General features: G+C 43.1%; 2 protein-coding genes across 9 annotated transcripts in view; both read left to right on the forward strand.

Annotated features, from left to right (window-relative positions):
* RCAN3 (RCAN family member 3) overlaps window positions 1-17,062 on the forward strand; it is a 39,395-nt gene that overhangs the window by 17,501 nt on the left and 4,832 nt on the right. For 4 of the 8 annotated variants that reach the window (XM_036347592.1, XM_036347593.1, XM_036347595.1 and 1 more), the window contains exons 3-5: window positions 10,067-10,240; window positions 11,205-11,376; window positions 13,089-15,070. In XM_036347592.1, coding sequence (XP_036203485.1) covers window positions 10,067-10,240; window positions 11,205-11,376; window positions 13,089-13,273 — 531 coding nt within the window. In that variant the 3' untranslated portion in view covers window positions 13,274-15,070. Of the gene's footprint in view, window positions 1-10,066; window positions 10,241-11,204; window positions 11,377-11,883; window positions 12,098-13,088; window positions 15,071-17,062 lie in introns of those variants that run through there. The other 4 variants (XR_004973842.1, XR_004973841.1, XM_036347596.1 and 1 more) reach the window with 2 other exon arrangements.
* The window catches only part of LOC118675242 (non-compact myelin associated protein), a 53,572-nt gene continuing 47,764 nt past the window's right edge, over window positions 11,255-17,062 (forward strand). The window contains exon 1 of the mRNA XM_036347601.1: window positions 11,255-11,376. The gene's annotated coding sequence lies outside the window, so the exon portion shown is untranslated. The remainder of the gene's footprint in view (window positions 11,377-17,062) is intronic.

Raw genomic sequence — 17,062 nt, forward strand, 5'->3', positions numbered from 1 at the left:
GGGGGAAAGATCAACCAAAGGACTTATATGCAAGCATATAGGCCTAATCAATGGACATGGACAACGGGGGGGTGAGGGCATGAGCGGGGGGGGGGGGGGTAGAGGGTAACGTGGGGACAAGGACACATATGTAATATCTTAATCAATAAAAAATACATTAAAAAATAATAATAATAATAATAATACATTTAAGTTCCCAGGGTTGTTTCTGGCATTTTCTCAAATCTACATGTCTTTGGAAAGGTGGGTCCCTAACTTGAAAAATCACCTTCATCCGCTAATGTTCATGAAGGAAACACCACTAAGAAGAAGACAAACTTCTACCCTGGAATGCATCGCACAATCAGCATTTGTTTCTCAGCACCTGGGATAGTGCCGGACCTGCATGAATAAGTGAATGGATGAACAGTGAGAAAGAATCCAAGACAGATCTGCATGGAGACCAAAGAAATGGAATCTTCAGATTACTGCCAATCACTAAGCACATGGGCAAGACCAAGAAGCAAACACGTTTTGATCTTTGTGCATAACTGACCTCAGTGGAGAATTCCGTCTTGCTGCTCCACATTTTCCTGTGTGCTTTAATTAAAAACTTCCGATCAGCCATTTCCATTTGCTTTCGGTGGCTTATCATTCTCCTTTGCCAGCTTGGCACCATGAATACAGGAAGAGCAAAGCATTTTCAATGCCCTCATCAAACAGTTGATTTTATTTTTTAAAATATATTTTCAGAGAAGAAGAGAGAGAAATATCAACAATGAGAGAGTCATTGATTGGCTGCCTCCTGCACACCCCACACGGGATCGAGCCCACAACCTGGGCATGTGCCCTGACTGGGAACCAAACCATGACCTCCTGGTTCATAGGTTAACGCTCAACCAGCAAACAGTTGATTTTAATAAATAGCAAACAAGCCCTGGCCGGTGTGGCTCGGTTGAGTGTTGTCCCATGCACCAAAAGGTCACTGTTTCGATTCCCGGTCAGGGTACATGCCCAGGTTTCGAATTTGACCCCCAGTTGGGGTGCATATGAGAGGCAACCAATTGATGTTTCTCACATCATTGTTCCTCTCCCTCTCCCTCTCTAAGATCAATTTAAAAATTAAAAAATAATAATACTAAATAGCTAACAAAACAAAAAAGCAAAATTAATAAGTTTAAAAGCCACTGAAGTGAACACTATATTCTTTCAATGTGTAGAATTTGAATATAACTACTACCAAAAAAATCCCTACTATCTTCTCCCTCAATTCAAGTCCCAAGTTCATAGCAGAGTGTCAACAATGTCATAACAGAGGAGCTTTCAAGGGCCAGGGTTCATAGATCAAGTTCTGAAGAGTCCTGGGAAGATAGACCCTGATCTCATTAATCAGAGGTGCACAGTATCACCCACTGAGTGCGAGTCTCCTGGGAGGGCACGTCTCCCACCCAACTGCTCCAGCAGTGGGATGCCTCTGTTGGCAGCCCCCATAGTACCTGCTGTCTAGTTCATGTGGTGTCATCGCTGTGCATTCACCTCCTGCCAGGGGAGTCCACACCATGCAGAAGAGCGCCTATTTTTGTTACCACAAATAGCAAGTGGGCTATTGTAGCAGCTCTACCCTGTATCTGTTCATAATAGTATTCGTGCTCCCAACTTACTGTTCTAAGAGCTTTAAGTATTCACTCTTTCTGTCCTCAACAGTAACCCAATGAACTGGGTGCTTTTATTACCCGCATCAGCAGGTAAAGAAACTGTAGGTACAGCTTGCCCAAGGTCACACAGCTGTATAATAGAGCCAGGAGTCAGCCTCAGACAGCCTAGCTCCAGAGTTCTGTGACTTGAGAAGATGCGTGCCTGGTAGAAGCCGTAAGACCTTCCTGAAGTTACCTGTCCAGGTTGTGGTTTGCTCCTGAGGTCTTTCCTTTGTGGTTTCAGAACGAGGACGTGAACATTCTGTTACTGGATGCAGGAAGGAGTCTTTTGTCCATGCTCATAGCCGAAGAGCAGAGAGCTTCCTGTTCTCAAGGATGAGCAGTGTCCTCCACATCCTCTCTCAGGTGTGGAGGAGGGTTTAGTTCAGTGATGGCGAACCTATGACACGCGTGTCAGAGGCAACACGCGAATTCATTTTTTTGGTTGATTTTTCTTTGTTAAATGGCATTTAAATATATAAAATAAATATCAAAAATATAAGTCTTTGTGTTACTATGGTTGCAAATATCAAAAAATTTCTATATGTGACACAGCACCAGAGTTGTTAGGGTTTTTCAAAATGCTGACACGCCGAGCTCAAAAGGTTCGCCATCACTGGTTTAGTATGTTCATCAGTGTGCGTGCTGTGTCCCCAGCGTCACAGAAAAGACTACCACATTGGCCACATTGTCTGGGCCAGTGGAGCATCTACAGGCTGGCACGCACCATCCTGAGGCTGGACGTGAAGTTCAAGATCAGGGAAGAGGGACTCCTAATCTTTCCTACTCATGGACAAGGAGAACAAGAAGGAGAAAGTGAAGGTTCAGGTAGTCATCCTGGAGAGTGGGCTCACAGACCGCTGGGCAGCCGGCATGGATAGATGGTACTGACTTGGACAACGGAAATCTGAGTGCTGGGAACTGAAACTCTTTCCTTTTCCTGTGCGTGGTTTTCAGAGGAAGAACCCACATGTGTGTTTTTTCTCATCTTAGATCAAAACTGCATGTTTGAGCCCTAGCCAGTTTGGTTCAGTGGATAGTGTCGGTCTGTGGACTCGAGAGCCCCAAGTTCAATTCCGGTCAAGGTTGCAGGCTCAATCCCCAGTAGGGTGGGTGCAGGAGGCAGCCAATCAATGATTCTTTCTCATCATTGATGTTTCTGTCTCTCTCTCCCAGTGTTTGAAATCAATTAAAAAATATATATTTTTTTAAACCTGTATGTTTTGAGTCCAAGTGCCTGGATGAGTTTGCAAGCCTGTTTGGTGAGCCATCTTGAGTCTGGATGAGGTAATTTTGCCCACCTGTAACCTGACTGCCTCTTCGAGATGCCCACCAACCAGCTCAGCGAGGGGGCACCTTCCCAGGAGGCAGAATGCTCTTGTTTGCTCTCTCCCCTGTTCTATTTCATCCGCACTTTCCTCCAGGGGCTTTGTCATCTGTCTTCTCTGCTCTTTTCAGTAAACAACCAAAAACACCTTTAAGCTAAAGTTGGGAGAGCCTTGCTTCTGGTGGGGGACGGTCTAGATCTGGCCTCTCATTCGTCCTCACAGCTGTGGTTTGAAGATTGTGCTCTCCCAGGGATGCCCCAGAATACCAACTGACAGGTGCTCTTGCTGACCCGTGGGCTGCAGGTGGCCTGCAGGGCTTGAGGATCATTGATTGAGTGCCGTTCCTTTGTATCTGAGAGAGGGAGGGAGGGCGGGAGACAGACGGGCGCTGTAGGGACTCCCCTGGTAGACACCCCGTCTGCTGCCCACGCAGCTTAGCCATTAATGTAATTGGGTGGTAGCTGCGGTTGCAGGGCGCATTCCCCTCCTTAAGTGGCAGGCTGGGCTGTTGAGGTGTTTTGAGGCCAGCAGTTGGCCCCAAACTGCTCGAAAATGACTTCTGCATTGTGCACACATCTGCCATGCAAGCAGTCATAGGAGAAAAGGGAGACATTTTTATAACCGGAATTATTGCTAGCAATTGTTATCCTATAGCAGCTACTACTAGCAGTGTGTTTGTCCTAACTGAAGATGGAAAATAGCTGATCGAAGCCACCTTCCCATGCTCCAGCCGGATCCGTGGTTGCCACACGTGGGGCTCTGGCCTCCACCGGCTGCACAGCAGTGCTGAGGCCCAGGTGCTCCCTCTGTCTTTGCAGCCTGTGTGGCCACCTCACCCCATACCTTCTCTTGTTTTCCCTTAACTTTTTAAAAAAATAATTTGGCAAAACTCACAATAAAATGCATGCATCTTAAGTACGCACTTTGGTGCATTTTGACAGTATCTGCTCCTGTAACCAAACTCCAGTGAGGAATATCTTCATCCCCACGCTCATACCAGTCTCTGGTTCGTTCCCACCAACAATGATTTATCATTGGTTTGACCACCTGCTTGTAGATGGTATAGGGAATATTTCAGGTCGGGGGGCTGGGGGGATGATAGTCCTTAAAGAATTTATGTTCCAATAAGGCAGAGTATCTATCTGTATTTATAAAAGGCTAAGTGGCCGACCGTCTGTCTGACCAACCGGCCAGTACATATGACGCGCACTAGCAATCTAAAAATAACCGTTGACTCGCGCATGCGATACATATAAAGCTCTCACTGGCGCCAATCACACGCATTGTTTCGATCTGTCATTGTCGATCATGAATTTTGTTGTTTTTGTTGACATTCTGAAGCTGAAAGAAGCCGGAGTTGTCGACAGAACGTAACTGCTATGCGATTGGCCATAGTACAAATGAGTTCAAAGCACTGTAGTGTTTGGGGATGTTTCAGACAGTTGTCTCTTAAAACAAATATGAGATCAGAGGATTCTGCTTGTAGCGAATGGTTAGTAAAACTTGGAGATGGCAAACTTGATAGCAGTTTTCACTCAGGAATGAATATTGTTGAAATCCCCCATGAGGTGATTTGTAACGGAGCTATTACGGAAGCTATCTTTGGATATAGTATATCTATAGATAACGTTAAAAATATGTCTAAACGTGATTCTTTGTTCAAAAAATAAGCACGTTCATAAATGAAGAAATTTTGGATATACTTGGTGGAGATTTTCACACTTATTTGAGTGATGATTCCATCAATTCAACAGATGATGCCAAAAAGAAACATTTTCCCATCGAATTTCTTAACAGTATTACTCCTTCGGGAATGCCATGTCATAAATTAAAATTGAAAGTAGGTGCAATCATCATGCTACTGAGAAATCTTAATAGTAAATGGGGTCTTTGTAAGGGTACTAGATTTATTATCAAAAGTTTGCGACCTAACATAATCAAAGCTGAAGTATTAACAGGATCTGCGGAAGGAGAGGTTGTTCTGATTCCAAGAATTAATTTGTCCCCGTCTGACACTGGCCTCCCATTTAAATTAATTCGAAGACAGTTTCCCATGATGCCAGCATTTGCAATGACTATTAATAAATCACAAGGACAAACTCTAGACAGAGTAGGAAGAGTCCTACCTGAACCCATTTTTGGACATGGTCAGTTATATGTTGCTTTCTCTCGAGTTCGAAGAGCGTGTGACGTTCAAGTTGTAATTTCTTCATCACAAGGGAAATTAGTCAAGCACTCTGAAAGTGTTTTTACTCTTAATGTGGTATACAGGGAGATATTAGAATAAGTTTAATCAATTTATCAGTCATTGTTTTTATCAATGTTTTTATATCATGTTTTTGTTTTTATATCGTTGTTATATCATATCTTTGTTGTTGTTATATCTTGTTATTTATTTATTTATCAATTTATATATTATTTTCATATACATTTTACTAATTTTCTTTCATCTCTGACACTTCTATTATGGAGAAAGGGTGAATAGTGATATTAAAATATTTCTTCTAAGTAATTTCCTTTCATTGTGCACAAATCCATGCACCAGGCCACTAGTATATTTATAAACATGGTAACCATTAAAACAGAAAAAAATCAATATTGAATAGGCAGTATTTTATTTTTTTAATTTTAACTCATTTTTTTAATTTTTATTTTTTTATTTATTTTTTAAATTTTATTTTATTGTTTAAAGTATTACAAATAGTAGTACATATGTCTTCTTTTCATTTTTATGCTTCCTTATGGTGTTGAAGGCAATATAAATGGCCTATAGGCCAAAGGTTATAGGAGGATTTAAAATGTGTGTGTCTTCTGCTCCCCTCTAGCATGTCTAGGCTTAGTTCTGGAACTTGTGCTCAGATGATCAGAGTCACGTTTTGTGACCAGGCCTGGAAGCATGTACTTTTTTCTGACCGGGAAGTCTGTCCTTTTGGCTGTTTAGTCAGCAGTGATCCTAGGAGGTCCCCAGGCAGAAGCGGAGACTGCCTCTGGCACCGAGGGGCCTGCAGCCTCCGGTGCTGGAGAGACGGAATTCCTCTCAGGTCCACAGAAAGACAGAGGGTGTGAAAACCTCTCGCCTGAAGGTGCCAGAGGTCATTCCCTGCTGCATGGCTCCTTCTCCACAATGAAATTGTGCCTCTTAACGTGCAGGAGTCGGTGGGGGCCCCAGGCTTTGTTAGTCCAAGGCAAAAAGTACAGCAAATTGTTTTCATAATTTGTTCCTCAGTGGCGTTATTAAACCTCTCCTCTGCTTCGAGGTGGGGAACAGAGAGTAGTTCCAGAAAGGTCCCTTAGCTGCCATCCTCGTCCTTTACTCCTTGTATCCGACCTTCCCGTAAGCCCTTTTCCACCCTTCTCCTTCCGTGAGTTTAATAAGCCTCTTGCCCAGCTACGGGTGCTCTTCTTCAACCCCCAAGAAAGTGGTGGGTTACATGTTGTCACATATTTTAGGTGCAGGTTATCTGTAGTCATTTTTACTGCTGATTATTATACAGGTGACTTCCGCCTACGGAGGCTGGCAGCTTCTGGTCTATATTTTGTGGGAAACTTATTTTATGTAACAGGGAAAGCCTCAGGGATTGGTTTTTAGGCTGAATTATACTAAGTGGCCTCTGAGAAAGCAGAGTGGCCAGTGGTTTAGATTTTATGGGATGTCCATTATCTTATCAGAAGTAAATGTGCAACCATCACCCTTTTACAGGACGGTATTAATTTTTCATCATTAGAGAATTCAGAAACTTATCAATGTGAATTATTTATTTCTAAAATAATTCCAGGGAGAAAGATCATTGCTTTCTGAACTGAATTATGTTTGTCACGACTTATTTGTCACAGTAATCTGCAGTCCATGTCTATGGATTATGTCCTCCTCTGAGCTTCCGCCAGGTGGTCAGGGACAGCCTAGGAAGGGCATAGCTGTCAGCTAAGGGCTCGTATTTTTTTCCTCAGATAGTTTTGCCTCCACATTAATTTTTCGTGTTTTATGCAGCACCTCACACTAGAAGTCACACATTTTCATAAACCATATTTATGCTATACCAAGGGAAACATGGGTGTGAAGGAGGGGGAAAGAACTAAGAAAACTTAAAAAGCTTACTTATCAACTCTTACATGGCTTCGTTTTTTAATAAATCTTAACCAGTTCACAGGTGTTGGAATTTAGAAGAGAGAGACCCATATAACCCATTGCTGTCATCGGCTTCTTACATTCAGTCACAGTGTATTTCTGGAATGGTAAAAAAAAAAAAAAAAAAATTGTTTTGAAAGGAAAAAGGAAGAAGCATGTGGCCGAAACCGGTTTGGCTCAGTGGATAGAGCGTCAGCTTGCGGACTGTAGGGTCCCAGGTTCGATTCCGGTCAAGGGCATGTACCTGGGCTGCGGGCACATCCCCAGTGGGGAGTGTGCAGGAGGCAGCTGATCGATGTTTCTCTCTCATCGATGTTTCTAACTCTATCTCTCTCCCTTCCTCTCGGTAAAAAATCAATAAAATATATTTAAAAAAAAAAAAGACGAAGAAGCATGTGATTATCAAGTAGCTGTTGAGTTTGCAAGAGAGCTTGTACTATTGTTTCTAGAAATATTCATTGTTGAGGGGAGTTAGGAATAAATACAGGGTCCTTTCACCCCGGGAAAGGAAGATTGTGTTATGTGCAGAATTACAAAATACTAATCTTTCATAAACCATGCTCCATTAATTCTTCCTTAGTTTCCACTTCCATTGTGTTTCGTGATCATGTTTCTTAACTGGCTCATGTGAGAAATTTAATATTTACTTAGTATTCAAGATATGTTGAAAGTAAGCATCTACCAAGTATCGATCAAGAATTAAATGGAATTTCACAAAATCTCAATTCTAATATTTTTAAAAAGTGATAAAGCCAGCCATCTTTGAAATAGATGCTGAGGAAACTATAAAAATTGCCTGGAAATATTACTAATTATTAGTATTTAATATATTTACATGTTTATATTTAAGAACTGGCATGCTATTTTTAAATCCTTACTATCTCTATAATGTTATTTATTTGTCCACATTACATTAATACGTAGAAATAGTATAGTACATAAGAATAGGGTTGATTGGTACCTCTAACCTCCCCTTGTAATACATTGGGAATCCAGCCTTAGCACCAGGTCTGTCATGCAATTGGTTGCCTAATTCCAACAGCACTAGACAAATCATGGTATGGCTCCATAGTGGAATACCATACAGCAGTGAAAAAGGATGACTTTCAGTTACACACAACAGCAAGGAAGAACTTAGAAACAAAATGTAAAGAAAAACGAGCTATTGGAGAATACATACAACATTACCATATCTTCAGGCATATAAATAAGTGTAAAACCGTAAGAAAAGCAAGGGAGCGATGAGCACAAACTCCAGGAATGGTTTCTTGGAAGGAGGAAAGGAGCAAGATGGGGAACAAACAGCTGCCACACTGGGGACTTCAAAACAGTAGGAATGTGCTTGTTCTAAAATTAGACATGTTTGTCATTTTTTTATACCTTACATGTATTTTATAACACTTTACATTTATTTTATAATTTGAATCTATACAATCCTATATAATAAGAGAGGGATATGCTAATTAGCCCAGATATGCTAATTAGTAATGACCAGATATGCTAATTAGTCACAACCAGTATGCAAATTGACCATCACTCCAACACACAAGATGGCCTCCCCCATGTGGCCACAAGATGGCTGGCAGGGGAGGGCAGTTTGGGGGGGACCAGGCCTGCAGGGGAGGGCAGTTAAGGGTGACTGGGCTGGCAGGAGAGGGCAGTTAGGGGTGACCAGGCTGGCAGGGGAGGGCAGTTAGGGGCTATCGGGCCAGCAGGGGAACAGTTAGGCATCGATCAGGCTGGCAGGGGAGTGGTTAGGGCAGGGGTGGGTAACCCCTGGCACGCATGCCAAACATGGCACACCAGTAACTTTTGCTGGCACTCAAAACCCTCTCATAATCTTCCATTTACAATTTTTTCCTTAATATCAACTTTTATTTTTCAGATAAATTCAGTGTAGGTTCATCTTAGATAAATAATTTTACATAACAAGTTATCTTAAAGACCATAGACAAGGATTGACGAGAGAGGGGAAGAGCAATTTCTATGCCTCTGCCTTAACTCTCCCTGCCTTCCTAGATCTGACCAGTGTTTTGGTTTCATCCACATACGCTTGTGAATCTTTGTTCTCAGTGATGAATTTTGTTTGAATTTTGTTAAGTCTCGTAATAGGAGTAACCTGACGGATGAAAGTAGTAGCTCGTGCATATCTCTGAAGGTCACGAAATATAAACCTGATGTCAAATCTCTGCCATCAGTGATGCAGCAACAAAAGTCCCACTGATAATATCAAACGGAGTCATAAAATTTTCTGTCGGACTGTCAGTGTACATGTGTACATTAAAAATAAATGTATTTTTCATCATTATATACTGTGTTTTTGTCACTCGAATGAATTTTATTTCTTCAAGGTTCTATACATACGTACACCTTAAGAGATATCAAGTAGGCGTAACATGTTCTCAAAAAATTAGGGTTGGCACACAGAAGAATTTTGAGTCAGAGATTTTGCTGTTTTTGGCATGCACTCACAAAAAGGTTGCCCACCCCTGGGTTAGGGGGTGATCAGGGAGGCAGGCAGGCGAGTGGTTGGGAGCCAGCAGTCCTGGATGGTGAGAGGGATGTCTGACTGCCCGTTTAGACCCGATCCCACAGGGCAGTCGGACATCCCTCGAGGGGTCCCAGATTGGAGAGGTTGGAGGCTGGGCTGAGGGACACCCCCCACAAGTGCACGGATTTCATGCACTGGGCCTCTAGTATGTAATAAAGTTAATTACTTTTCAAGTAAGTGCAATTGCAGAATTTAGTGTATGAATAACAGGATACCTGTTCTTGTATACCTGCAAGAAAAATATGCTTTTTTGGGAGGGGGAGGAGGCAAATTATAATGAGTTCTATCCCATTGCTTATGTTTAATGACTTAAATTTTCTTTTGTTAAAGGATTTTCTTTTTTCTTTTTCCTTCCATTCTCTCTGTCCTGCTGCTCCTCAATTTGTAGGAGAGATTTGAAGCGCTTTTCACCGTCTATGATGAGCAGGTTACGTTTCAGTTGTTTAAAAGCTTTAAAAGAGTCAGAATAAATTTCAGCAAGCCTGAAGCAGCAGCCAGAGCACGAATAGAACTCCACGAATCAGACTTCAATGGGAAGAAGCTGAAGCTGTATTTTGCACAGGTACTTCACAGAGCCATGGACACTGTTCTCTAACCTTGTTCTTCTCCATCCAAAAATATTAGCAGTTCTCCACTTTCCATATTCCATCAGAGGCCTTGGAAAGGAACAGTCCCAGGCAGCAAATAATGTAAAAATATTGTCTCCTTTATTGTACAGATACATAAATTTGTGCATTAAGCATATTTACCCTCCTATTTGCTTAAATTAGCAGTTAAAGGAATTCATTTTTCTATGAACTTTTCTGAACTGGGGTTTCATGAGGGAAATTTGAGAAAATATCTGAAATCATTTCTGGGTTCTGTAATTTGTATGAGATACCCCATTGAAAATGGCTGCTGGCCTGCGGGATGACCAGGGAGGTGCTGTAGGCTGTACCACAGGCTGTCTTAGACTTTGAGCATCTTGGAGGTTACCGAGAATTGGCTATACTCATTCTATTCATTGATGTGACTCTGAGACACCACTGTCTTCTTGGAAGAATTGGTGAAATAAAGGCTGATGTACTGTGTGCACATCACAGTATTTTATTTTCAACAGTATTTTTTTCTTGGTCTTAGCTTTCAAATTAAAAAAAGAAAGAGAAGTTTGTTATCTCGCACTCCCAATGCAAATCTAAATGAAAGATATCTGGACATTTCTTGGTGGAGTTGATTGAGCTGGAGACAAATAACCTAATCTCTTCCAAAATTGGAATTTAGTGCTTACTACCATTCATCATTCATTCATCGATTCACCCATTTATTTTTATTCAACTGTTACTCTATTGAGCACCTGATTCGTGCGGGCTCTGTTCTGTGCACCGAGTCTTCAGTGGTGAACCAGACAGACCCAGACCCCGTCACTGGGGGACGCAGACTGTTAAAGAGAAACTTTTCACTTTCTCCAAAGAGATGTAGTAATTAATGTAAAGCTGGAAATGAGAAAATAGGCCAGTGGCAGACGTTGAGTATCCTCTTCCCTGCAGGTTCAGGTGTCCCGTGAAACACGAGACAAATCGTATCTACAGCCGCCCCAGCCGGTCAAGCAGTTCCTCATCTCCCCTCCAGCGTCTCCTCCCGTGGGGTGGAAGCAGGGGGACGACGCGATGCCGCTTTTAAATTACGACCTACTCTGTGCTGTTTCCAAGCTGGGACCAGGTAACAAACATCTATCTTTCCTGTTTTTTTTCCAAAGACGCTTTTGTACTAAAGACCATATTGAGCTATTTGCATTCTAGCCACCTAGTGGCAGCCTGATCAGAGTGAAGGCTGAGTCCCAGCAGCCCGGCTTCACTGGCATTTGCTAACTGTGATCGTGAGCAATTTACTGAGCTTCCGCTCTTCTCAGCCTGTTTTTCTCATCTATAAAATAGGGACCGTGCCCGCTCCCTTTCAGTGTGGCTATAGGGTTAAATGACACTTGCATGACACTCAGTAAGTCTAACTGCAGTTTTCGCTGCTACAAATTCTACTGGTACCTCAGTTAGGGAATATTAGTTGCTTTCTCCCCGGCTCCGTCAGAGTATCAGGCAGACGGCTTCTCCACTGACTAGTATTTGAAGGAATTAATGGCGAATACCATATTATCCCTTCACAATTCTTTTTATTTATTTTCCTTTCTCTTCTCTTTTCTTTCTTTCTCTCATCCCTTTAAAATAATATAAGAAATCAGTGCCATTCATTGCTGGTTCAGACCAGTTGTCCGCCTAAGACCATGTTAGGTCTGTCGTAGGGGATACAAGGGTCATTTTGAGGGGAAATGGCTTTGTTTTGTTTTAGACATTAGAGCCGGATCATGTCTGAGGTCCTATAATAAAGCGATTGCCCATTCTGGCTGGAACATTACAAATGTCTCCCAAGGGAAAACCGAAACCATTACGAAGTTAAGAGATTCACTTAACTGTTCATAGAATAGTAATTAGCATTTTAACTCCTAGACTTCAGTGTTCCTTACTCACTTCTTTCTTTCGTTTTTTTTTGTTTTTTTTTAATCCTCACCCAAGGATATTTTTCCATTGATTTTTAGAGAGAGTTGTGGGAGAGGGAAAGACAGAGAGAAATATTAATGTGAGAGAAACACACGATCGGTTGTCTCCTGCACGAGCCCTGACCAGGGCCCAGGCCAGGGAGGAGCCTGCAACCAAAGTATGTGCCCTTGAATGGAATCGAACCCGGGACCCTTCGGTCCATAGGCTGTCGCTCTATCCACTGAGCAACACTGGCTAAGACTTTTTTTTTAAGTTTTTTTAAATTGATTTTTACAGAGAGTGGTAGAGAGAGGGATAGAGAAAGAGAGAAACATTGATGTTAGAGCAAAACATCGATCAGCTGCCTCCTGCGTGCCCCTTACAAGAATTGAGCCTGAAAACCAGGCACGTGCCCTGACCAGGAATTGAACAGGCAACCTTTCAGTGCACAAGGCGACGCCCACCCAACTGAGCCACACTGGCCGGGGCATTGAAACAGCAAAACTTCATAAGAACCTTGAAGTCTCAAAGCTCTAACGCCAAAACAAGATAAAGTGCTCTGACATAGGATTTATTTTTTTAAATACATTTTTTATTAATTTCAGAGAGGAAGTGAAGGGGGAGAGAGAAATAGAAACATCAGTGATAAGAGAGAATCCTTGATTGGCTGCCTCCTGCACACCCCCCACCCTGGGGATGGAGCCTGCAACCTGGGCATGTGCCCTGACTAGTAATTGAACCATGACCTCCTGGTTCATATGTCGATGCTCAACCACTGAGCCACAACGACTGGGCTGACATAGGATTTAGAGATTGAAAAACCAATAATCAGCAATTAAAATGTGAGTAGAACAAGAAGTGTCCAGAGACAACGCACTTCTTTTTTGCTGTTTACCTCCACAGGAGAAAAATACGAACTTCATGCAGGAACCGAGTCGACACCCAGCGTGGTGGTGCACGTCTGTGAAAGTGAAACGGAAGAGCTAGAGGAAACAAAAAACCCCAGACAGAAAATTACCCAGACCAGGCGCCCGGAACCTCCAGGCACAGCCCCGAGCGAGCCCCAGACCTTCGACTGTGCCCCGTGAGGCCTGATTGTGGCGCGAGGCAGCTGCCATCGCGGGCGCTGGTCATGGAAACAGTGCCCCCTGCTGGGGCACTGCTGCTCGAGGTGTAGGTGAGGTGAGCGGGCATGCGGGCAGTGTGTTCACCACGCCTGCGCCGTGGACACGGCCGTCTAGAGTAGAGGCTGATGTTCTGAGAAGCACTGCAAGGATTGGCCCCCAACATGCAGCATCTCTTGACCACTTTGAACAGTAGCCAACTAGGAACACGGCCCCCTCCAGGAATGTTCCTCTCCCTGATTCTGTGTAGCATGGAGAACCCCCAACTAAAACTATCGTCGCCGAGCGCAGCCCCGTTTTTATGAATTTAAAAGTAGTCTTACAGTTTTAATAATCTAGTGTGGGTATTTTTGTACTGGTATGACAGCTTCTAACTAAACCCCTTGATCAAAGCTTAATTACTATTCCGTATACCTGAAATTGTTTGCACGTCAAGAAACCTGAAGTATAGAATAATTCATAGAAAATCATTTTTCTCTGGTATTTTATTTCCTTTAACTTTGGGGAAGAAAATGCCAAATTCACTTTGACCATCAGAGTCTAATGGCACAGATCCGCGTGCGTACTGTTCTCTGCCCTGGAATCCAAGGAAAGCGATGGGCACACCACTGTCCGCGTTTGTGGTCCCTCCCAGGGGAGGAGCTGCTGCTTTGGCTGGGGGATCGCCTGGAGCTCCCCTGCTTATGGCTCAGGCGGCTGCCGCCGGGCCTGCTTGTGGCTCAGGTGGCTGCCGCCGGGCCTGCTTATGGCTCAGGCGGCTGCCGCCGGGCCTGCTTGTGGCTCAGGCGGCTGCTGCCGGGCCTGCTTGTGGCTCAGGCGGCTACCGCCGGGCCTGCTTGTGGCTTAGGCGGCTGCCGCCGGGCCTGCTTGTGGCTCAGGTGGCTGCCGTCGGGCTTGCTTGTGGCTCAGGTGGCTGCTGCCGGGCCTGCTTGTGGCTCAGGTGGCTGCCGCCGGGTGCCGCTTGTGACCGTGTGCTAGCCTATGGCATCCCAACTGCTCCCAGCCACCTGCTAGGCTCTCCTGTGCTGTACATATTTGTGTGTCATTCATAGACTTTAAATTAGAAAAGGAAATGGTCAGATTTTCTTACAAACCATTTTAAAAGTGTCCATTTGAGCATTTTTCATCCTGAAAGAAAAGTCACACTTACTCCGTTTCTGTGAATCAGGGAGAGATGGGAGATCATTTTGGTAGTCAGACTCCTTTTTTGGTGAGGCATTTTACAGTAGGCATTTCCCCCTAACAGAATTGTTTCTCACTTGGGTTTCAGAGTGGATAGTTGAACTTCCTAACGTAGAAGCAAGAGTCTTTTTAATTTGGGGGGTCTGTTCAGACTTTAAAGACCTTTTTATAGAAAAGTCTCATAACTAAATGCTTTGCTCTGCTGATTCTCTGCTCACACGGCTGTTTTATTTTATGGCAAATGTCTGGAGTGCCTGGTCTGTATGTAAAGGGGTTGCGCACCTGAGTTTGGCCTAATACAATGTGGCTACTGCTATAAAAGAGAAAAATGCAGACATGCAGGCCATGATATCTGTACATTTTTGGTAACATGTTTTTGTGGTTTAGATGTTCTTATGGTAGACTTTATTTCTGAGGACTTAACTATATTGCAAAAAAAGTTTTGTATGTTTTCCTTGCTCTGAAACACTCTGAGGTGATAAACTCTTCTATTTGTATGTATCTACCACTGCTGCGCCTCCGTGTAAGTTCAGTTCAGGTTTGTGATTCCACAAGTAATTTATTAAATTCAGATCACCATTTGGCAGTCCATCATTGCACCATGGACCCTCCAAGCCAAGAAATGAATGTATTTTCAGCAGTTGGGGATTTTAAAATTTCCTTTTAGTTATATTTATTCACTGTAATTTTCTAAGTGACCAAAATCCATGTTTTATTATTTTGCTTGGTTCTTATTCTCTATCTTCCAGTTAAGAAAGAGTATTGTGTCCTTAACATTGAAAACTTTTTAAAAAGTCAAGCAGTGTTGCCCTGGCCAGTGTTGCTCGATGGTTAGAGTATCAGTCTGTGCACCAGTGTCTAGGGTTTGATTCCCAGTCAAGGGTGCTTACCTGCGTTGCAGGTTCAATCCCCAGCCCAGTCAGGACGGGTGCAGGAGGCAACCAATCAATATGTTTCTCTCACATCAATGTTTCTCTTTCTCTCTCTCCCTCTCTCTCCCCCTCTCTTCCTTCCATTCTCTCTAAAAATTAGTGGAAAAAAATATCGAAGCAGTGTTAGCCTGGCCAGATAGCTCAGTTGGTTAGAGCACCATCCCAATATGCCAAGGTTGTAAGTTCAGTCCCTGGTCAGGGCACAGACAAGAATCAACCAATGAATGCATAAATAAGTGGAACAACGAATCAAAAGTCAAGTAGTGCAAATTACCCCAAATTTTTGTTCTCCTTTCTTTTTTGAGAGAGAGCATTAAATAAATTGAACAAAATCTTAAACTAAAATTAAATATATATATATATATATAATTATTTAATATATAGTTAACTTTTCTGAATGGGGAAATTAATATTTTTATTCTTTCTAATATAATATTTCAGTAAGATGAACTCTGAAAGAAAAACTACTAAATGCTCATTAACTTTTTAACATTATGAAACCAGGATCTCCATGGAAAAAAATATCCAAGGTTTTCTGGTGTCCGTTCTTTTGACTATTTTATATCCAGTTCATGTAACCATTTTGCAGGCGATGAGTCTCTGTGTCCTTTTTTTTTTTTAAGTTCCTTTAAGTACGTTTATCTACATCTTTTCTTCTTTGAAATTGAGGTATTTAGATTTAACTATGATAGTATAGTAGCCATGTTTTCTTCAGAAATCATAACCTCTTCTTGGGAATCCAGTCATTTAGAGAACTGTGAGGGAGGAACATGAGGCTTTGGTCAGGAAAGCGTGCGTGAGGGCATGTAAGGACAGCCATAGGGCCTGTGGAGCGTGGCTCTCACGTCCTAGGCTCTCAGCATACCCACCTGAGGAAATCGGAAATGAATCCTTTCAAAGCATACTGGTTGCCCGGCTGGCATGGCTCAGTGGTTGAGTATCAACCTATGAACTAGGAGGTCGGGGTTGATTACCAGTCAGGCGCATGCCCGGGTTGCGGGCTCAATCCCAGTAGGGGGCGTGCAGGAGGCAGCCAATCAATGTTTCACTATCATCGATGTTTCTGTCTTCTCTCCCTCTTCCCTCCTCTCTCTCTAAAAAATCAATAAAAACATATTTTAAAAAAATAAAAATAAAGTAACATCTCTAATTTAAAAAAAGAATGGAGATCCCCTCATAGGGCTGTTTGAGGATCAAATCAGATGCCTGTTTGTGAGTAGCACACATCAGAATGTCTGGTACGCACCAGGAACGGCCTGTGAGCGCTGAACACATGAGATAAAATTTTGAAATGTCACACGGAAGGCTTTAGGTAGCACGGTTGGCACGAGCAGGCCCTGCCCCAGCATGGCTGGGCCTGTGGCATGACGAAGGCTCTCCCTCCTCCCGCACACCAGCCAGCTTCTCTCTGGCATGTGTCTTGCCTTTATCTTCCGTAAGTCTTGTGATTGGAAAATTCCAGCTTCAGGTCATTGAGCCAGTGACTAGTCACCCCGTGTGGTTATTATGGGGAACTAAAGGGAGGAGGGTCAGGATGTACAGACCAACACCGGACAGACGTGCGAGGAACCAGCACACACTAACACACAGGTGCACAAACACCCATCGCTCCCAGAGCTGTGCTGGAAGGCAGTCGTTG

The sequence above is a fragment of the Myotis myotis genome, unplaced genomic scaffold (genome assembly GCF_014108235.1).
Source record: "Myotis myotis isolate mMyoMyo1 unplaced genomic scaffold, mMyoMyo1.p scaffold_m19_p_2, whole genome shotgun sequence".
In the NCBI taxonomy this organism is placed as follows: Eukaryota; Metazoa; Chordata; class Mammalia; order Chiroptera; family Vespertilionidae; genus Myotis; species Myotis myotis.